This window comes from Aptenodytes forsteri, unplaced genomic scaffold (genome assembly GCF_000699145.1).
Source record: "Aptenodytes forsteri isolate BGI_AS27 unplaced genomic scaffold, ASM69914v1 Scaffold84, whole genome shotgun sequence".
In the NCBI taxonomy this organism is placed as follows: domain Eukaryota; kingdom Metazoa; phylum Chordata; class Aves; order Sphenisciformes; family Spheniscidae; genus Aptenodytes; species Aptenodytes forsteri.
Window position 1 is genome coordinate 340,366 of NW_008795492.1, and position 22,831 is coordinate 363,196.

Genomic DNA, 22,831 nt, shown 5'->3' on the forward strand with positions numbered 1-22,831 from the left:
ATAAAACTAAAGACTAACATCTACAGGCAGATGAGTTTGGACCATTTCTGCTACTTGAAGGAGTATGGTAATGGCACTGTTTTATAGAATATAGTATATAGTATTTTCCTCAGAGTTTTATTGAGTATTGGAAACCTAGTGCTGACAACAGTAACTTTTTCCTTTAGGTATGGCTCAACCCTCTAGGGGCTGAGCAGTCTGCTAAACAACATGAACACTTGTTTAACCCTATTGTAGGATCAGACTTTTTAACATACAGCTCTACTATAAATATCACCAAACATCTACAGAAAAACCTGTATCAGTTTTCTACAAGTTTAATCCCTATAAAACTATGCTATGTAGTCATATCTCTGAGTGATTAACTTTTTTCCTGCATTTGTGAAGAGGTGTTGAGAATATATTGGTTTTGATAAAATAGCATGGAAGACCTGTTTGAGCTTACCCTCAAAGGTCTTTGCAACATGAACACACCTACATTTAAGAGTGCCATTCCCATTTCAAAGACAAGACCTGAAAATTCCAGGTCAAAAGTTAACTACATCCTTTGCAATAGGCAGTTCTGTATCTAGTCATTTATACACCAAAGTGGCAAGCACTGGCCATTTATGTATATTACAGATTTGCACACCCACTCAAAACAGATGCATACGTAGTCAAAATTAACAAGGAAAACATTAACAAAATCCCAAAGGACTCAGTAGGGTAACTCCATGGAAATAAGCACAGCGGGCAGGAAACAAATCCTGAATCCTATTTCTTGTTTTAGCATCTGTGTGGCCAAAGACATGCTACTCAGCTGCAGCTGTCTCATCCGTAAATGAGCAGGATACCATAAAATTCAGTACTTGCTAGAAGGACTTATAAAATAGACGTAACTTGGTAAAAGCACATTTCTGCTTTGCCTTTACTTTCATTAAACACTAAATTTTTAAGGTCAGAGGAGGGATTATTTAGACAATTTTAGACACTACAATGTGGTTCTATTATAATTAATTACTTAGCAGGAGTTAGTAAGATGTACTTTTTTGTTTATGTAGCATTTTGAATGCAAATTAAAATGTAAATTCAGAGTACTATCACAGTGCTGTTTTACTTCCTTCAAATTTTTAGCCTGAGCACTTCTCTCACAAAGAGCAGCATCTGATAGTTGGGTAGGATCTCTAATTAAAACACACAGCATCTTAAAATGGGACCATTTCAAACCATTCTAGCCAGACTCAGAGCTGTGGGTTTAGGAGATTGCAACTTCTGTGGCCTTCTTTTCTCTTTCTTTGTAAGCACGTTTGAGTCTCCTTCTGGTATAAATGGATTAACAGACTGATTTACTGAACGTTGCTTCAAGGCTTCCACTAGGAACGTACACTGAAATGGAAGTTCACATTGTTTAGTAATTCATATATGTGAAATTTAGAGTAAATGATATTTCACAGACAGGCATTCTGTATTTATTACTTCAATAATAAATAAAATTCATACCAAATTTATTAATCTGGTAATGCTTAACACCTCTAACTGAATATAAACCCCTTTGTGCTGTGCTTGCTCAAACACATAGGAGGGAAATCCTCCTTGCTCTGAACAAACATTCTAAAAGAAAAGGCAACAGTACGCATACCAAGACTAGAACAAACTGGAAGATGATGAACAAAACATATGCAACTATTAAATGATCACAAAATATTTTAAGATCCCATTGAATATCCACCAACTCTCCTTTTTAAAAATACTTTTGTGACTCAGACTTGCATGCAACAAGGTTCTCAGACGTCTGGACATATATCTCACTGTATATATCTTCTAATCACACTCTTGTAAGAAGCAACAACCGTACTGCCAAGGCTGGCTATATTGCCTCAGTCACTTTGTTAGATATCTTTGGAAAAAATCACATGCATGTAATATGGAGAGATATGGTCTAGTTCTACATCCTTAGTACACTTCAAAAAACAATTGTTTTAGAATTGAACAAATGTATTGTGCCAATGACAACTCCTCCCTCCACTGTGACTTACAGGAACATAATATTGTGTTTCTTATATAATATATATAACTTAATTCATCACAGGATTGGCAACAAAAAGGAGAATCAGTTCAACTGTAAACTCCTTGTATTTCATAAGGAATCATGGCCGCTCCAACACCGATCACTGCAGTGATGTTGTACAACTGCTTTCTAGTCCATATTTACCCTACGGTGACTATTCTCACACTCTAGAGCATTCCTGCCCATCTTACAAGGATTTTCATTTTGTCTAATCTTCTGCATTGTCAGCTAAACAAACACTGTTGAATTTTTTTCTGAACAAAAACATAACTTAAAAAGATATATATAATTCATACCTTTTGGGAGTAGCTGTTTGCTTTTTCCATTTCAGACAAAATAACAGTGATATCATTGCTTTCAAAAATACCTGATAATCAAATACATGCTAATCAGTGTGGGGTTTTTAAGTGTACAAACTACATCTTTTTTAAAGTGTACAACAATTCATAGAACATGCCAAATATCAATGAAAAGAATCAAAAAGTCTTTGTTTCCTGTATGCCAGGCAGTCTGAATGTACCACATTAGTAACTCTATTTTAAATGTGCATCTTAAAAATATCTAGCAGAAAACAATGAATTCAAATGGGGGGGGGGAATAAAATTCCTGCATTAAGGCTGCATTATAATATTCTGCAATACAACTGAAAGCCTTAATCAAACTAGGACCTCTGTTTTTATCTCAGTGCTAGTATAGCATTATCACATCCTAAAAAGTAAACTACTTGATTTGAGAAAAAAAACATTAATAAATATTATTTAATTAATGAGAAAGAAGTATGTGCTGACTTTCCTTTTCACATACCTGCTTCTCCAAACCAATGAAATCTCCCATTGGCTGCCTGTACTATTTCTTTAAAAGCTGTGGCAGTTTCAGTTGGGTTAGCATAGCGGGCTGGAATAATCCCATTGGAGTCAGCATCCTCCGTTACACTAAACAGACAGACATGAAGCTGCAAATCAAAACCTCTGCAAACCTCAGCCACATAAGCACTGATTGTGTGCTGCAAGACAGAGAAGGAAAAAAAAAAAAAAAAAAAATCAGTAGTGACCCTCTACCTCAGACGAGCTTCCATCTACTCCACTGGTTCCTGAACCGATGTACAAACACTCCCAACCTGAGCAATTCAGTAGAGGAACATACCCTGAGTAGCTGAATGCCTCCTCAAATCATGCATATACACAAAACCTGCCATTATTACTAGTGACAATGGCAACAGCATTGCTGCAGCCATGAGGTGAGATGGGGTAGCTATGGGAATCAAAGACACAAGGTCATGGACTTCAAGGTAGCCATGCACTGAAGCAAAGAAGTAGGGATGGAACTACTCATTTGCTTTTTTGTACGTATCCTTAGTTTTCTTGTTATCCACGTGGGCTTTTAATGATTTCTTAGTTTTGCCCAGAATTTCCAGAAGTTTGGTAACAAAAGCAAAAGACACCCTACTGTGCATGCATGGTTATTCCAGTTGGATCACCATATGTTCAGAAACTCTAGGCTGTGCGTGTGGCTTAACAGCCACAGTGGACATGCACTACAAACATAATATCCAAGCAATGGATTACTGTTATTAAAAACAGGAGCTGTCCCTACATAGTGTACTATGGAGTTCCACCATAAAATTATTTGTGGCTTTGTTCCCATGAGTTATAAAGAAATGATACCATACGAAAAACCGGAGTTGGTTTGTTCAAACTCAGAAATTTGCAGTGAAGTGATGGTCAGAGCTGGAGTGGGAAAGGAACCCTAAAAACACCTCTTGAATTTTCTATGATTCACACATTAATAATTGCTACCTCCAACACATGAATAGCAATTGCAGAAATGGAAGTTGGAGATCCTGATAGTTGTGCTGGCTTAGATATGTAAAGGAGAAGTATTCTGCTAAAAAGCTATGGTGACTAGCCAAAAGGAAAAAAAAAAAAAAAAAAAAAAGTTGAGATTAATTCTGATAGGAACTTACAGAAGAGCTGCAAAACCTGTGATGATACTTACTGTTTCCTGATCGGGTATTCCAGTAGTCAGCAGGTAAAGTCCTTGTGATTTGTGTTTATCTTTGTCTTTGAAGTCTACTTCCACAGCTCTCCTGAGAGCACTCATGAAGTTTCTACTCCCTTTGCACTGCAAGCTCAACACCCACCTAAAAGATGATGTTTACTGTTCAAAGAATGAAGCAACAAAAGCTTTTGTTTCTGCTTAAAGCAATAAAGAGAACTAAGAATCTTAAATAACACTGCACTGGAGTCTAAAATTTTTGACAATGATAGACAGCAAAACCAGATTATATAATGACCTGAATTATTTGTTCTAGTTTCTGTACTGCCACCATGGCAAACTAGTTTTTAAGATAAGATTCAGAGCATAGAGATGAAATAATTCTCTCTTAACTTCATGTAGAAAAATTGTAATATAGTAGAACTTACAGGAATAAAAATGAAACCACAGAGGTATAATGAAACCACAGAGGGTGCGACTCCACAAACAGAAACCTGGGATTTGTTTCCAGTGAATGTGGGGAAGAAACATAGTTTAGCTTTCACATCCCAGTTGAATTTGAAGCAGTTTTCAATTCTTCACGTAACCTGTGCATTTCTTACACACACTTCTATATCTGTGCACATATATATTCTGTATACGTATGAAATACAAAGCCACTAAGACATATTAAACTTTATAAATGCTGTTTTCACAACAAACCATCACAAACAATCAGTGTAGAACAGTTCATAGCAAACTATTTTTGTAATACGATAAATTTATCAATTTTGTAAGTTGTTCACAATGTTGTTTGAATCTGTTTCTCTGTTTTATCTGTTTCATGGTACCTACAATCACTTAATTCAGATGTATGGGAAAGTTATTTGATCCCACCTCCAAGCATCTTGTAAGTTTTCTGGTTGGGAAGGAACCAGTTCCAGCTGCCAAGGCACAACATCACTCCCAAATCTTTCACGGAAAGATAACAGCAATTATTTTTCAGACTATGCTTTAGAACAAAAAAAACCCAGAGTAAATTCACTGAAAAATAAAAATCTGCTTTGGGGTATTACAGATGTAAAATTGCTTGATGCTATTTCCAATTTCAAACAATTTATTCACGTTTATCCATCACTCGGGGGTTGCCAGATTTTCAAGGTAGTGGGTCAGACTACGTTTTTCTTTCCTGAACAGGATACTAAGTGAGCTGGTAAAAGCTCAGAGGAACAATTGCGACAAAACAACCCCAACCCTCAGATGCTGCCTGTATCTCTCTTGTGAGATAACAGCTCTGCTCTCCCACCAGGTTTGGAACTCCATGAGCTGCTGTCTCTTGCTTTTACCTGCCATTCAGAAGCCTGCCCAACTGCTGTTCAGCAGCTGTGCCATATGTTTCTGACCACCAGTGCTGAGTACAAAATTTTAGTACTATTACATATTAAAAAAAAGTATTGGAGTTACTGTAAAATTTAAAGGGTGTTCCCAGTTATGGTACCTGAGACACCTCCAGAATCCTTTTCCAGTAAAAGTTTGACATGTGAACTGATACTGTTATGAACAATATAGCAGGAAGAGAATTTGTTGCATGTATAATGCAATCAGTTTCAGTGAGCTTCATCCAAACCAGTGATTTTTTAATTACTAATCTGGTCTCTGTACATCTGATCCATATACCTATCCAAAAACGATAAATCAGTGCTACTCTTGCAATGACCTAATCATAAAAGGTTAAATACAATTAAAAAATTTAAAATATGCCCATTATTAACTACAGTCTCTCAGCATACTTCTTTCATTGCAATGCGTTACAATTATTTTGAAAGAATCTTAAATAGTTGCTTACGCTATAATATTGAAGTAATCCTTATTTGACATTTGTTCCTCAAGTAAAAGCCGCAAAGAATGTTGGATACGGATGATATACATAGAGTTTGTCACTGATATATCAACAAGTATAACCACCCTATATAAGAAACATGTTATTTGTTAAAAAAAAAAAAAAAAAAAAAATTCTTATTTAATTACATGTTCTTATCTTCACTGTACTATAACTCACCAGGGAAAGTATCTTCTAGATATGTATCAAAATATATAAACACTGAATCTATATTAAAAAAAAAAATATACAAAACATAAGGTGAGATTCTAAAAAAATAGTAACAATAATGGAAAAATCTATCTTTCTTAAGTTATGCAATAATCAGGGTACTGGCACATGTACTGCCATAATGGCTGTTGAATCCTAAACAGGTCCTCTTCCTTCTCTGTACTTGAATATCCAAAACACGTCTGACACGTGGCTTACTTGCTAGATAACTCAAATTTAAGAGTCTCATTCTGTCTCGTGGAAATCGCAGTTTTGTGTTGTCTGATGATCACTGGATTCAGTAAATTCACTGGATTATTAAAAAAGTTGAATATCAGTATCTGTTTTCAAAAGTGGATTGCTTACACTGGTTATACCTGCAACTGTTGCCTCTACATCTGGCTATTTTCTGCTCTGTATTACCTGGTGCTGATTTACACACAAAGCAAAGGCTGCCAAATAAGAACCATCACCAATACACAAAAAAAGGACTATCAAAGTACGATACCTCCTTTCACAAACACTTCCCCATATTCTTCTGCTGGCAACAGATAGCCAGTCAATTCGTTTCTCATAGATTCTTACCATTTTAGCAAGCAGTTTCTGTGCATAAACATAGAAAATTTAAGTTAAAAATAAAAAATTCAATTAAGTCTTTCACTGCCAAATGCTTAATCTGGAAGTAACATGACAGCATAATATTGAAAAAATTAATGACTTTCATTCATTTTGACAGTAGCATTTCATTCTTAGTAAAGGTAAGACAATACAGTCCATGAGAAAAACATACAGTGATAAAAAAAAGCAATGAGGGGTCTAAAGGTCTAAAGTCTCTTCACATTTCCCCTTGATGGCATGTCCCAAAATAGTGGTCAAGCACATTAAAAAAAGAAAAAAAAAGTTTCAAAATACAGGTTTTGCAAGCTCACCATTTCTTCAATAGCAATTTTAGGCAGTGTTCATAAAACACATCATTTAAAATAAACACAACATTTTCAAACACATATCATTCTTTAACACAGTATCGATTTGAAGAGATTAAGGCAATTTGTCCAAACTCTATAGAATATGACCTTTGCAAGCATATTTATGCATTATATGTATGAAGGCAAATCAAGCTAGAAAAGGACACTGAACTCAGAAAAAAAGCTATGAGGTAGCATGCTTTTGGAGCACAAACACAAGCATCTACCAGTGACCAAGGAGCCAGAAGCTGCTTTCATGTGAGCCAGTTAAACTTTACACTCTCCTTTGTGGTCTGACTAGAGAGTTCTACAGATTTCTCATCCCTCCTCCATTTTAAAGAAATATTTGCCCTGCCTGGAAACATTCCCATAGCCCTTTGTCAGGACTGCTAGTGGAGTAGTACAGAAGAGAGAAAAGAAAAACAATGGAATAGACCACTATATTACACACCCTGGCTGCAAATATCCCCAAGCAGCTTCTATTTTATTGAACTTGTCCCACTCTGATGATCTGCATTCTGACCAAGGAGGAAATCCTCAAGAATCACTATTGCCTGTAAGAATTCCAGTGGCCTTCATTATGTTACCTGTGTATGCATGTATCTCCACTTCTTCCACACTTAAAAGAGCTAATGAAGTCCTCAAAGATCCTCAACATCCCATACAGTGCAAATATTCTGGTGTGCCAGCAGTTTTAAGGTTATCTATATAGTAATATCATCATGGCAAATACCCAAAAATCCTAACATCCCTGACCTAATAGTGTTCTTAATTCATCTGCAAGCTTGAGGAGAAAACTCTAGTAGCAGCCTTGCTATCCTCTTGAAGAAAGTCTGGCAACTATCAGGCTGAAGGCAAATGCAAAGCAGGATAACAAGCGTGCAGCCAGTTCAAAAACTTAAGGTGAATGTAAGGGATGGCAGAAAGCAGTGTGCAACGTAGCTCGAGGGAGACAGAAGGAAAGGTATGAACGCATACAGAGCGTTGTCTTAGACGCCGATCTTTTCTTCAAAGTGAATGGCCATCCTGTTGTGCTTGACAAAATTCCAGTTGTGCTTAACACAAATGAACACGTCTTGGAATAAAAAGCTGCTCTGACTTGAGACAATGCAATCAATACTTAACATAAATCTATTATCTATAAGGCATTTTACTGCTCTTACTGAATTCACCAGTGACACCATCTACAACATTGTTTGTAAGCTCTCTTTTAAATCTTCCCTTTAGATAGACACCAAAGCCAATGCCACCTGCATAGTTTAAAAATCATTTACTTGCTAAAAAGTTACCCAATGAAAAATTCACTTATATTACCAGAGACTCAGTCACTGAGATATTACCTTGTTCTGCCACTCGATTACAATTTAGAGAGCACCACACATGCCACACAAAAGAAAGAGTTACCTCGCCTACTTTCCATCTGCCGTATTTATCACCGATATCTCCCTCTCTGTCTCAAGGGTGGGCCAGAGTACATAGCTGGATGTTTTTTCTACTTTTAGTCTTACTAAATAATTTTCACCAACCCCTTCAATCTTCCAAGGCAAACTCCACATTGCTTGCTATGGAATTTCTGGGATTCCTAAAGACCTGAAAGACTATTGAAAACCAGCCTTTATACACACAGTTACAGACTGGAAGGCATGGAGTAGGTATTTTACAAGTATTACACAGATTTCTCAAACTAAATGGGGCAGTCGGTATCATTGGACAAACCTACTTTTTTTCTGAACTCTAGCCAGCTTTCTGAGCCTACATAACAGGGTGTGCTCAATCTCTTGAACCCTTTCATAAAAATAGTTTCTGACTAATTTCCTGCTAACTAATAGCAAACAAGTCTTAAAAGCTTCCATTTTGTGATTGCTAGTTTTTGCCCCAGGATGAGAACAGTTCTTGTCTTGCCTCTAGTGTAGAATGTGGAGCTCTAGATCTGAAAGCACTGGGTGCCTCTGCTCATCATACCGTGTTGCACAATGACACAATCCTATTGTTTTTCCCAGGACTCAAATCCCTCCACGGTATTTCACCTTGCACACAAAGCTGCAAAACCAAAGCTGCAGCATCCACTGTCCACACATGCCCAGCTAAGCCTGAAGAGTGTAGTTTCCTCATACCACGCTCACTTTGGGAGAGGAAAAAAAAACCCCCACCTCTGTGCAAGCTGTAGATGAAGGGGATAAACTAGAATAACTTAGGAGAATGTGATTTGCAGCACTATGCTGGCACAGTTTTCAGAATTCGCATTAAGTATAAAGCATATCCTAAAACATGAAATACAAATACCCAGCTTCTACTGACACTTTAGAGTAAAGCAGAAGTATGACAACCTTCTATAAAGTAAGCAGAAATAATTTCTGCTTTCTGATTCTTAAAAAAAGGTTGGTTATGCTGAAAACACTTCGAAATAATTTGTCCTTGACATTCACATTAGCAAAAATATATTCTGTCTAAGTGCATGGCAAGAGTGTTGTAGGAGCACTGTCAAGGCTAAAATGTTACTCTTGGTAAAAGAGTAACTTCAGAGTGAATTAATTCCGATGTCACCATCTGCAGAATATTACCATTTGGCAATCATGTAGAGCTTATTAGATTTGGATCTCATCATTTTACAGTGGAGACTACTAGCTACTTCCCCTGTGGAAAGGGTGAAGGATTCACAATGAAAAGGCTACTGTGATGTATCTGAAAGTACAGATCAGATGCTGAATTCAGAATATAGACTGTATCTCCAAATCCTACTGGACTCTCCATGTGGACTGTACTACATTACTGGTCTTAAGGTATTATAGCAGGATGTCAAACAGAAGGAGAGTGGATGCTGGATGCTGTAGGATCCACCCCAAACTGCACAGGAGGAAGAAACTCATGTGTATGTACACATCCAAGCATAGAATACAGACTAATGCAAGATCCTGATCAAGGCAACCTAATTTTATTCCTGTGGCTTTTTTCATCATGCAGACTTTCATACGCTTCTGCTGTCTTCCCCACACGCAGAAATCAACACCACTGATCTGGAATACTGTGTCTTTTTTTGTCATTCCCTTTAATTCACCATTTTCCCCATCTCCATCCATCCATCCATGGAGTTGAGAGAAGCTCACCTACCAAAGAAACTCATGTCACAGTATAATTTTTTAATCCCTTATTCAATCAGTCTTCTGGATTATTTGATAGTTTAAGATCAAACTTTTATTTCAAAATAATCCCTTGCCTTGCCTCTCTTTACTACACATCTGAGGGACTAGGTTGTTATGACAGGAAGAGGCTCTGGTTTGCTGCTATGTTATGTGCCTTTGCACATACTTTCACATCTCACAACATCTTTCAAGTCATGCAACAATCATCCAAGCTTGCTCCCACACTACTTCCTAGAATGTTCCTGCTACGCCTTGAGTCTTTCTTGGTCTAGCCAGTAACAATTAGACATTTTTCTTCATAAAACCTGTTTGACTTTCAAAGAGATAAAAAAAAATACAAACTTTTTTTTTTTTAAATGGTTAAACCAAGATGAAATGGGACAGTTCTGTTAAAGCAAGCAGGAGTACTCTGTTGTGTTGTACCCTTTCAATGTACAGGCTAAAAGATTCATACATACATGGGTAAAATAATGTAAATACATTCTTACACATAGATTGCAAAACACACACTGCTGTATTTATGAGCAGCACTGATGGACTCTTTCTCTTACTTAGCCTCCTTCCTCACTGCCATAAGAATCTGGGTCCCAAGTCTGACCAAATCACTGCAGGCTTACACGGACATCTGTCTGCACGTGAATCCCTGCAGTACTTATGTAACAGGTCAATTAATGTGGAATAATTAGATGGTAATCTAGCCCTGACAAGGCCACATCACTGTAGACAACTCACCTGATAGCTGTATAATACTGGCAGGTCAACATGGATATTTTTCACAGTTCCATCATACCATTCAAACTGCATCATCGCTTTCTAGAAGGATAAATAATACAGTTATGTGTTTACAGAAGTCTATATAAGCTACACTAACATGGAACTCCTTCCTGAATCATTCTTAAGAATGGCATAAGTATCTGATTTGAATCTGTGACTCAAATTTCAGTTAAAGCCCGGAGAATTTCACTAACTTATAAAGTACTGATTTTAATTAGAAAAATGTGGCAATAGAAAAAAAAACAAAACACCCCACCCAAGAAAAAGAAAGGGTTCCCATCACTTACCTCATGTAGAGTTGATGATACTGTTTTTTTAAGAATAGGTACAAATTCTTCCACAGGAGAGAAAGCATTGGGAGCCAAAACTTGATAGAGGTTTAACTTTTTAGCTATAGTAAGGAACAGAGAAATTAAATAAGACATATGCTCTGTCTTTAATTCATGTTTCATACCTGTTAAGCTTTTCTTTCTGTGCTACCTTTCAATCCATTTGTCTTTAACCAGTCTGCTGAGGTTTTGGCCAGGACGCATGGTGTTTTAATAACTAATGGTCCTTCGTGCTTTGGAGGCTTTGGTAAGAAGTTGGAAGGTGCTGTATTTGGAAATTCTGTGGAAACCTAAAATGGATTTTAAGAAAAACTCCTGCAAGTTTTAGCATAATATTTTTAACCCTCAATTCAAAATATCCAGCATGGAATATTAGTTTTACTTATGTTCAAAGTGCTGGGATTTCAACAAGCAAAATACTTTGAAAATTGGTCCTCCTAAAAATAGGTTTTGGGGGGACAATGTTCCATTAACTTCACTGTGCTTGCCACAATGCAAAAACCCACAGGGAAATTAAAACATCATGGTTATACATACTGGCATGAAAACAGCCAATCATTTCTCTAAGAAAAGGAAGTAGGAAAAGGATCTTCATTACACACAGATCAAATCTCAACTGCTCCATGTTCTACCTGCACCGAGCACAGAGTCAAATGAACCACACTCTACCTTCATTCACACCAATGGAAACAAGTCCACAAAAACTCCTACGGGGCACTAGAATTCCTTCATTTCAAAAAAGGGGTAAGAGACCTTTGTTTTATGAATGGACAGAAGTTTGTGGAGATGTTTTTCCATACAGAAGGTTTGACTAGTAAGTTTCTGAAATGACATGCTTTTATTTGGGGATATAGGGCCTTTAAGTCATTTCAGGGTGACTTCTGCTCCATATGTAGTCTACATGGTCCTTAGTAATTATGAGGTTGGAAGAGAGATGAAAGAATTATATATATATATATGGAATAGGGAGGATGAGGGGAAACAGAATTTACAAATATTATTGACAAATGACCAGTTTGCCTCCTGTCTGGAATGTCTCAGGTCAGAAGACCAGATACGCAAGGATACTCAATGGAAGCTTTCAGTCCCTCTTTCAGATCAAACTTGTCTACCTCACACAACTGCCTACAGTAGTTGTGACAGAGAACAGACTATTTTGTTAAGAAAAAAAAATCATCACAGATTTGTAAAACAGTGCTGCCAAATTTTTAGCATTAAAGTTTAGCAACCATAGGTGAATTCAGCCACTTTCTAAACTTCCAGGCCCCAAGAAAGTACAGAGATGAGAATAAGGCAAAAGAGAGATGCGTATTTCCACTTAAGACTATCTGCACAAGGTGAAAGAAAGACATGAGTAAATAACCTCTCTACCAGATCAAAGCAGAACTAGAAATTATCCAAACACTCCATAGAAAAAAGAAAAATCACAGGAGATTCTTTTTCTTCCTCATCCATATTTCATCAAGAGAACTTAGAAGTTACTTTATTGGAGAAAAGACAAACAAGGTAAGAACCTGTGGCATGTTGGTCAAATAAGGCATAAAAATAGAAACATTACCAAGACAAATGTTACAGAACAAATGGTGCCAAACCCTCACGATAAGATAGGACCAACACAGAGACAGATGTGTAACAGACTGTAGCTTCCTAACTTCAACACTAGCAATGGATCTAGACAAGCCCTTATGATTTTGCAACTGATTTAAGTGTCCACCTTAATCAGGTAGGAGTAAGTATCTTCTTACCAATTTAAAGAACTGTTGGAACTTCATTTAAATGATCATGCATACAGTTAGGCTAGTGATTCTCTTAGATTTCCATTACGATCATGGTACAATTGTTCTTTTCATTGCATTTTGGTTGGTTTATAAAACTTGCTGCATTTTGGAGAATGTCTAGCAAAATGTCTCCTTTGCTGGTTTTGGCCTTAATCTGCTCTTACAATGGATGGCCAATACATAATATTCAAAGTTCACTTACCAAAATACTGGATTAGTCATATAATTTTTTTTCATATCGTGAACACAAAAAACTTCTACCTGATACTCTATCAAAATTGTACATATAAAAACAAAGGGGAAAAAAAAGTTAACTACTATTGAAATACCAACCAAACACAGTCTTACTTTGATGTGCATACATCTATACAAGACTGCCTGGCATAGCAGAATTGAGTGTAATAATATCTAATGCACTGCATATAAGTTATTAATCATTTTATAAACAAGATCTTTGAAAAGTCTGTTTGATGCTCTTGAGTAGGTCCTTAGCCTTCTGGGATTCCTGAAGTAGCAGATGAACATCACTGCTATCAAAATTCTGTACATATAAAAACAAAGGGGAAAAAAAAGTTAACTACTATTGAAATACCAACCAAACACAGCTTTCTTACTTTGATGTGCATACATCTATACAAGACTGCCTGGCATAGCAGAATTGAGTGTAAATTTATCTAATGCACTGCATATAAGTTATTAATCATTTTATAAACAAGATATTATTTTATTATTTTGAATCAGTCTACAATAAGCCACTGCTTTCATCCTATTCATCAGCTTTAAGTCAGTGAACAATATCTGCAAAATTTATGGTGCTTTTAGGAAAGCTTTTTCAGTTGCAGAAAGAATTAATCGCAGGTTTATTGACCACATCCTCAGCACCAGGTCTTGCTATAAACTTCTACTCAGGTGATAATTAGTTTACCTTCTCAAAGTGAAGAATCAGCAAAAAGAGAAAAAAATGCTTTGCCTCTCTAGCTGTCACATACCTCTCCCTTTGAAGAGTAGCAATGATAATGGCCTCTTACAGCTTCTTCAAGGTTCTTCAGAACTGCCTACATATATAAATAGGAAGAAAAATAGTTACTTTGATTTGGTAGTCTCTTTTGATAACATGGGTTCTTGGTATTCAATTCTCAATTAGAGATAGAGAAAGAATCTTTGACGTACATGTAGTGAGAAAGCCAAAGTAATTATGTCTCCATTGTTTTCTTACCAGTCTTATTTTAATATGGCTGAAAAACTAACTCAGTAAAGAAATTTACAAAATAGGCAATAAGGGTCAAGTTCATTCACCTTGTGTTAAAATGCCAGTCACTTTCTCTTCCTTTGAAGGCAGGCTTGTGCTAGTCAGATCAAAAGCATATCCCCGAAGTCCACAAATATAAATATTAGGCTATCCTTCCCCTGCCCACAACAAGCAAACCTCTTAAATCCTTTGCTGCTTTTTTCACCTCTCCCATCTTCTTCTCACCTACCAATTACCACTGCAATCCCCTTGCTGCATCCAATCTTCTCTTCAAACCAGGATTTCAACCAAGTCCTCCCTTGCCACTTAAGTCACTACATGCCTTAGGGAAAAGCTTAAACAAACAATCAACACCGAAAAAACACGTTTCTATGCAGAAGCTAATAAAAAATAACCACTTATCCTTCTGTTCTCCTCTTCCTTCAGGCAGTCACTGCTAACATCCAAACCACTGCTCGTAATCAACACTGTGATTTGAGCAGGGCTGCTAGGTCTTGCACTGATGCTATACCATACAAAAATATTCCTATCCCAGAGACTGCCATACTTGTATGATCTCACTCCCAAGTCCTTGCCTTCCTCCTATGATCCCTCTCCCTATCCACTTGTCCTTACTGCAATATTGCCTACCTGAAGTCCCCTATTTTTCTGCTTTCACCTGCAAAAGAGCTCTTAGCCCCAAAGTCTTCTCGGTAAACACACAGGATGATTATCTGGAAATAACTGCTTCCCTTCAGCTGCCAAGCCTGTCAACACCACTTGGTTGCCACTTCTGGCTTTGGTATGAACCAAGATGAATGCTCCAAACAATTTTTTTCACGTGTACAGATCTGCTCTAAAGAAAATACAACTCTAGATCAAGAACTCATTAAAGAGTAGGTTAGCTTCTCCACAAGTTTATGAGAGAAGACATTGCAGCTGGATAGGAAACAAATATCAGGACACTTACTGAAGTAAGTATTAACACAGTTACTTACAAGAGAACCAGGATTGCTGCAATCATATGTAACAGCATGAGTCTGCAGTTTTCTCCCCAGCACACACTGCTGAGCATAGTCAGACAATATTTCCAAAGACTGATCAGGGCTGATATAAATAAATAAATAAGGAAAAGCAGATATTAAAAATGGCAGTAATCAAATGGGGAAAAAAGGCCATACTGAAGAAGACAGGGAAGAAAACTAAGAGGGAAAGAAATAACACATCATGGGAATGTAATCCAGTCATTTAGTGTAACTTAACCTCCTCTCCCTCTTCCAACAATTTCTGAGGTACCACTACTGTGGTTTGGTTCCGTCTTGAAAACCTACATGATAACAAAAGCACTAAGTTTCTATTCCAGTTATAACGGCTTCTGGAGGAAATGTTCTAAATTATTCCTTGCTAGCCCTGGAAGCTAAAAATCAGGAATTGTGGTTTTGCCCCCTGTGCTAAACTGTGATAGAGGTTTTCAATTCACATCTTCAACTGTATGTAAGGATGTCCATTGTTTTCCAAAGGCACCAAAGAAAGTAAAACTTTGCTCTGTGTCTAGAACTTAGCAACCCATGCAGCTTTCACTCCCTGAGTTTTAATGGTTCTTCATGGCTAGTAAAAACCTTTCCTTCCAGCTACACTTCTGCCAGGGACAGAAATTAATGAAGTTTTCACTTGCACATACTATAAACTTTTGCTTTCTGTTCCAAGCAGACCTAAGCAAAACTTGGAACCTTTTAACTGAACACTGTGTGTTCAGTAAGTTAGCTGAAATGTAATATCAATCACCCTAAATATCAAGCTTGCCAAGCTTATACCATCCCCTTTTTTGCACATTTAAAATAAATACAATTAATAAATTAGGAGTACGGTAACACTCCCAGAATCCTTACTGTAGTCTTTTTCTTGTAATCCTGCCTCCAGTACTGCAAGTTTTCAAATGATGACAGTAGAACTGCAGAATTTAAGTCCATAATTTATCTAAACTCAGCCTGGTTTCATTTATTAATCAGAGATTTTAAGTTTTCCATCAGCAACAAGATCACATCTCTTTGAATGCTCAATGCTATTTTACAGCAAAATCTAGCTCATAATCTAATCTTTCCAGAGGTGTGGACCCTTTCAGTGACATCCTTAATGATGCTGATTTTTATTGATGTAACATTAGAGCTAGCAGACTCTCAATGGATTACTGTGATAACTGATCTGCAAAGGAAAAACGTAGCTTGATATCAGAAAATAGAAGATTTATAAATAGTAAAAAAGGGAAGAAATAAAGGAATTCAGTGGCATGAACTAAAAACTCATAAAACTTGGATCTTAAATTTTCCATTTATTTTTGTATCAAGTTCAGATGCTTGTACCAATTCTGTATCCAAGTTAAAGCTTGTTGTTAGGACAGATAACGAATTTACCAGCTTCCTACAATAAGAACCAGAGAATTCAGTTCTTTCATCGTAAGGACATGCTTTAAGGCTTTCAGCAAATTGCAGCCTTGACCAGGCTCCAGCTGTTGTATCCACTGTCTTGCTTCATGCAGCCTAGGGGGAGGGGGGAAAAAAAAGGAATACGTACACTTAATGTGCAGGTGCTAAATAAGATAGATCATGAAGATTACTACAAACCACAGGAGCTGCTAAGATATTTTATGCATGAACAACCAGCTCGAAATCACTGACTGCACTTAAAATTCATTGCTCTTTTTCCCCTCTTACAAATCACCGCAGGCACAAGATGAAAAACACTATTATCTACAAGAGATTGCTCTAATTAAATGGAGACCTTCTTTGAAACACCTTTATTTTTCAGAGAAATGAACTTACTTACACATGAACATTGATGTTTTTTGGACTCTCCCACAGAGGTGAAATTTCTGTACTGAATGAGAGGCAGTACAATTGCTTCTTATAACATAGCTGTTCATCTATTAAGCACTAATAAATAAAAAATTGTTAATACATTACTATCCATGCTGCTTCTAGTAGGTTTATTATGTAAAAGAATAAAAATAGTCATTTCCTAAAAATAGTTGACAGCAATATTTTCAGCTACCACAGAGAAAAGCTTCCAAGAAAAAGTCATACACATTCAAATATTTGGTAATGAGTTTAGAGGCAAAACCTGCAAACCTATGGCAATCCATCCAGTTTGTTGATGGGGCAGGAGGCAGAAAGTATTTGTTGTACTGGTATCAGTTTTTCTCTTCAGTTGACGAGCACATGAAACAACACACTGATCTAGAATGGGCATATTCACCCATCAAGCAATTACTAAAAAATGTTTAATACATATTCATGGATAGGGCTAAACCACAGTTCAGGTATTAAGGCTAAGCAAACCAGACTATGTGAAAATTGAGTTTTCTTGAAGGAGTTATTTGAAAAACACAAATGAAAAATGCAGATAATATAAATTGATGTTAAATAATTCCTGAATGCAGGAAATAAAATTGTACGAAGTTTCAAAGTTAGATAGTAAAACAGCCACACTACATCTTCCTTCCTTACTACAAAAATTTTATAAAAATAAAGAGCACAAATACGATTTAAAATTAAAAAACCACCCCAGCCACACTACATCTTCCTTCCTTACTACAAAAATTTTATAAAAATAAAGAGCACAATAAAGGACAAGTTTCTTTTGGGACTTCAGGAAGTGATTAACTCACCAAGGTTCTGACCGAAATTGTGAAGTGTGACTTGTTGTGACAAAACATAAAGGCATAAGGAAACTATATTTACTATAAATAGCTCTATGTACAACTTGGTTCTAGCTCTCACAGCTGTTTGTTAGGCAAGTTTATTCCATGAAGTATGCTGGTACGAGAATTGAGAAACTTCCAAATATTAATAAGGAAAGTATTATTATTATTATGGTACATACTGGAGTTTGTAGACATTAACAAAGACTACACTTTCAAAGACATTTAAAATATACTTTTCTACAACAGAAAACTTCTACTGTATTGTATATTATAAATTTAAGCAGATTTTTTTCTACTTAGTTCCTGGCTTGTAGTTACACAAAAGCTTGATTAGTATGTTGTAATTGCCAAAGTCTGCTTTATTATTACTTACCAAAAGGTCCTTCTGAAAATCCAGTAGTCTAGGTCCGTAACTCATATGAGACACATCAACCACAAGTCCAACTTTGGTTCCTTTTATAAGGCCAAACACCTTAAAAGAGAAAAGTCATTGTAAATACTAAGCTTATCTAAAGTTTAAAAATGTTACTGTTTATTCTGTACAACACCATTTTAAAATCAAATATTAGGTATTTATTTTCACTTTAAGCTTTTTAGCATAAAGATGACACAGTGACAAAGCCGGGTAGGGGGTGGGGAAAGAGGACTACTGGCGCCCAGTTTATCCTTACCATATTACCTCCTTCCCAAGACAACCTATTCATTATTTGAGAGAATAAAAAATAACGTTGTCTACAGCATCTCCTTCAGGTTAAATCAAGCAACTTTGTGCAAGCTAGATTTTGGAACCCTGCTTCTTTCTCTGTCCCCTTCGAGGGGGAGTTAGGCCCCTTTCCCATTCCTGAGCATTAGCACTGCTAGGCATAGTAAGTGATTAACCAGCTGTGCAAGAGAGGGCACAATGGACTACAAGACAGCTCCACTCCAGTCAGAGGTTAAGCTTAACATTGTCTGCTCCCATTTAAATCGTGCTGACAGGTCCTGATGATTGAGACTGCTAAGAGAAGGAAAAAGACTAGATCTAGAAAGCAGAAAACCACATACCAATGAAAGATCAAGAAAAACAATCCATTGTCAAAATAAGTATCACTGCACATGATGTGTAACTCACAGTAAATAATGAAAATACAGAAGCTTTCTGGAAGCCACTTTTCACTAGTATTCAAAAGTTAATTTATTCTTTAATGCCGTATACAGTTCCATTCTAAAAATATACTGCAAAGTTAGTTACCTTTCTGCTGTCCTGCAACAGCCACTGAATTCGCTGCTGATAAAGTTCAATCACTCTGACAAAAGGCATAACACACATTTAGCTAAGGCATTCTCTTGCATTGTGTATCAATGTAACATTCAACCGTTTGTCCTCATCACATCCTTTTTCTCACGGATGCAAAATCACCTCTTAAAAATACTGTTTTCAGTGTTCTCAAACAACTGGTGGTTGCAGGGCTAACCACTTAAATACTTCTTCCCCTAGAGCTGTTTGACTGATTAAATATGTAGCTGTCTGAACAACTGGATCACTGAAATATTTTCTAATCAGTTGCTGGCTTATTCTGTTCAGAGATAGGAGGGGGGTATTCACCATGTATATGTGTGAACAACAGAAGCTCAGGCAAAACTGAATTTAGTTCATCACACATAGGTTATTTTCAGGAGATGTATTTAATACAAACTACACTATTGCTTAAGACACTCATGAAATATAACCTTGTGATTGAAAGGCAGCACACTCATGGAAGTGCTGGACTAACTGCAGCACAACTTTCAACAATTTCATTTCAAAACAGCTATAACCTGAGGTAAAACAAAGTGTTTGCTGTCCCCCAAATTGTTTTACTTCAACCAACTTGTTTTTAATACCTTGTGCATAGTTTTTACAATTTGGCAAACAGAAAGTTTAAATCAACATTTCAAAGAGGGAAAAACTTTTTGCTTTTTCAGAACACCACAGCTACTTCTTTTTTAAACCAGATTTGCAGACAGTTCAGTTAGATGGTGCAGGTGCCGAGTACTGAAGATGGACTTTCTGAAGATTCTGGATCTTCATGACTGACGCGGTAAGATATGCTGAAGTAGTGGCACTCCTACGAACAGTCTAACAAGTATCGTGAAGACCAGCAAAACCATTGTGGTTACTCTACAGCTTATTGAACCTATTCGTTAAATGTTTTCCTCAATTTAAGTTTCCTTGATTTTATACATTTAAAATCCACTTGGAAAACTTTTAACTTCCACGTACCAGCTACACAGGCTTCTTCCTTCCTAGTTACTACAAACTCCTTTCAGCATTCCATTCCTTGAATAGAAAACCAAGCAATGCTGCCTTTCATGACTAGATCCATGACGAAACTAATCCAAGTTACAGTAAACATAACCCACAAATATGCAGCATTACCTGTGAAAACCCAACCATTCACTAGCTGCCTTGCTAAAATGAGCTGCTTCAGTTCAAAACCTGGTTGATAGGCATTTTCATTAAAACAAATTAAAAACGCTCAGCTGTAGTGACATATAATTGTCACCTACCCTAAATCTCAGCAGAAAGGATTTAATGCTGAGATACTCTGAAGTTCCCAGAGATAACACAATAAGATTTAAGGCAGTACCTGTAGTCATGGGGGATGGAACTATAGAATCAGTTATGCATCAAAATCATAAACAAGATGGATACTTACTTAGAAAGTCTGGACTCAAAATCAGTAACAGTCTCTTCTGTAAACTCTATCTCTTCAACATCGTTTCTTGAGTTCCTGGAACACTGTGCATAATTAGCATCAGAGATGCACACAAATTAGGACTGACTAAAGAAAGGGCAGTGTCGTACTTACAAAATAATATTGCCTTCATTTACCAGATGCTCTAATGTTAATTGCAAGGATTCTAAACTGTAGTTTCTTAGCCATTCTTCTGTGGTTTGCACCTTTTTAGACTGTATTTTCTTCATTTGTACTCTCTATAGATCAAGTAAGAAAAAATTAAATGCAGTATGAGAAATGAAACATGCTGTTCAAATGTGACAAAAATATCAGTCCAAAAGACAGCTGCTGGTAGGCAGTGCATATCCAAGAACAACATAATTTTAGGTCCTGGCATACTCTTTTGGATGTGGGATGCAAAGGAAAAGAAGGTTTCAGAATACCCCCAGACTGTGAGCTAAAGGAAGGCAAAGGAGGGCTTAGTTTGGAGGAGACAGGAAGGAAGACAAGAAATAGGAGAGTTTAGTAAAAGAAATAAAAGAAATACCCCAGTGATTTACCAGAGAGAAAGAAAAATTAAGCATCTCCAAAACCTGCCCCACAGAGTTTGAAGGGGTATATATTGTCTTCTGCTTTTCTGAAGAAAAATGCAGTATCAGCAGTTGATCTACCTTTATTGGTTTGCCTGACCTGTTCACAGACTGATTCATCTCTGTAGAGAAACTGTATGTAGTTTCATGACTTTACTGATTATATCTATCAAATTGTCTGTGTGTATATGCAAATATATGTAAGGAAACATGTCAGTTGTCTATCAGCTTATTTATTCACCACTCTGTATTTATAGTGGGTATGTGTTACTTTTCTAGTTGCTCCATTTAGCAGAAACTCGCCTACCAGCAGATCTTTTGTCTTGTTGATATGTGTTACCAGCAATCCATTATCTGTTCCTAGATGAGACACAGTAAAATCTTGCCATGGTGGACGATCATCCTGTAGACTGGATTTTGTGGTCACCCTACAAGACAATGAATTTTATGGGATGACTTCATTACCCATAATATTCCTGTATTGTCATAACATCTTTACAAGTTTTTTCTGTAGAAACTGTTTTATACTTTGACATTTGTTTACACATTCCATTTGATATATGATAAATGTTTTGAAGGGACATAATACACAGGTTATACAAGCTATGGTTATTTACTCTATATCCACATATGAAGTCCCAACAAGATTTTGTAACAGTATCCTCACCCAACTTTTTCCAAAAACTGATCATTGTCCAACAACTGTGCCATTTTCCTGATGTGTGTATCCATTATATGAAGACTTAGCCTTGTTAAAAAAGCAAAAAGACAAAGTATTAGAGTAAAAAGCTTAAATCCTCAGGAACATACACTATTAAAAAAGGTATTGTCAGCAACTTATTATCATATAAGTTATATATTATCATATAACATTGCATGTGGGACAACTGCAAATTAAAAAACAGCTGCAGAGAGAAGTTACAATTATCCATCTACAGAAAACACATTTAGGAACTATTCTGCAAGAGCTATTTGTTAAGGGATTTTATGCAGTTAATTATATGTATGCACAGCTGCTGGGAGACTATCTAAACAGCTCAACCAGAAAAAAGATTAACCAAAGCAAAATCCAGAGCTCTAGGGGCGAGTGTGAGCCGCGGCGGCAGCAAGGCGGCAGGCAGCTGGAGACAGCCGGGCCTGTGAGACGCGGCGATGGAGGCGTGCAGGTCAGCTGCCCCTCGGGTTTAAGCGCAGTTGAGACCAGAGCAAAAACGATCATAAAACCCTGCTTTTCGCTTCGCTGGGCTTCTCCGCCTCACTCCGTCCCCAACCACCCGTGCCCTTCCGCTCACCAGCAGGTGTCAGAGCAGCCCTCTCCCCGCGCCGGCCCTTCCCCCGAGATTCTCCTCACCTCACGGGGGAAAGGCCCCTCAGCTCCACCGACCCCGCGCCATCCCGTCCCCAGAGACTCGCCTCACCGGGGGAAAGGCTCTCCCGTTCCCCGTCCTCCCCCCCAGCCTGGGCACGTCCCGAAAGCCCGGGCGGCCACCGCGCCAGCGACAGGAATCCCCCAAGCCC

The 22,831-nt window shown here is 37.2% G+C and overlaps 1 protein-coding gene across 1 annotated transcript in view; it reads right to left on the reverse strand.

The window, feature by feature from the left end:
- The window catches only part of VWA3A (von Willebrand factor A domain containing 3A), a 33,988-nt gene extending 11,943 nt beyond the window's left edge, over positions 1-22,045 (reverse strand). Inside the window, exons 1-22 of the mRNA XM_019472654.1 lie at positions 21,981-22,045; positions 21,621-21,741; positions 20,856-20,980; positions 20,703-20,777; positions 19,256-19,310; positions 18,398-18,496; positions 17,148-17,254; positions 16,736-16,861; positions 15,323-15,431; positions 14,086-14,151; positions 13,544-13,637; positions 12,877-12,911; positions 11,470-11,608; positions 11,277-11,380; positions 10,948-11,028; positions 6,619-6,713; positions 5,868-5,987; positions 4,919-4,993; positions 4,043-4,187; positions 2,852-3,050; positions 2,344-2,414; positions 1,207-1,365 (exon numbers count right to left, since the gene is read on the reverse strand). Of these exons, the coding sequence (XP_019328199.1) occupies positions 1,207-1,365; positions 2,344-2,414; positions 2,852-3,050; positions 4,043-4,187; positions 4,919-4,993; positions 5,868-5,987; positions 6,619-6,713; positions 10,948-11,028; positions 11,277-11,380; positions 11,470-11,608; positions 12,877-12,911; positions 13,544-13,637; positions 14,086-14,151; positions 15,323-15,431; positions 16,736-16,861; positions 17,148-17,254; positions 18,398-18,496; positions 19,256-19,310; positions 20,703-20,777; positions 20,856-20,980; positions 21,621-21,741; positions 21,981-22,045 (2,265 nt within the window). The remainder of the gene's footprint in view (positions 1-1,206; positions 1,366-2,343; positions 2,415-2,851; positions 3,051-4,042; positions 4,188-4,918; positions 4,994-5,867; positions 5,988-6,618; positions 6,714-10,947; positions 11,029-11,276; positions 11,381-11,469; positions 11,609-12,876; positions 12,912-13,543; positions 13,638-14,085; positions 14,152-15,322; positions 15,432-16,735; positions 16,862-17,147; positions 17,255-18,397; positions 18,497-19,255; positions 19,311-20,702; positions 20,778-20,855; positions 20,981-21,620; positions 21,742-21,980) is intronic.
- Between the last annotated feature and the right edge of the window lie 786 nt (positions 22,046-22,831).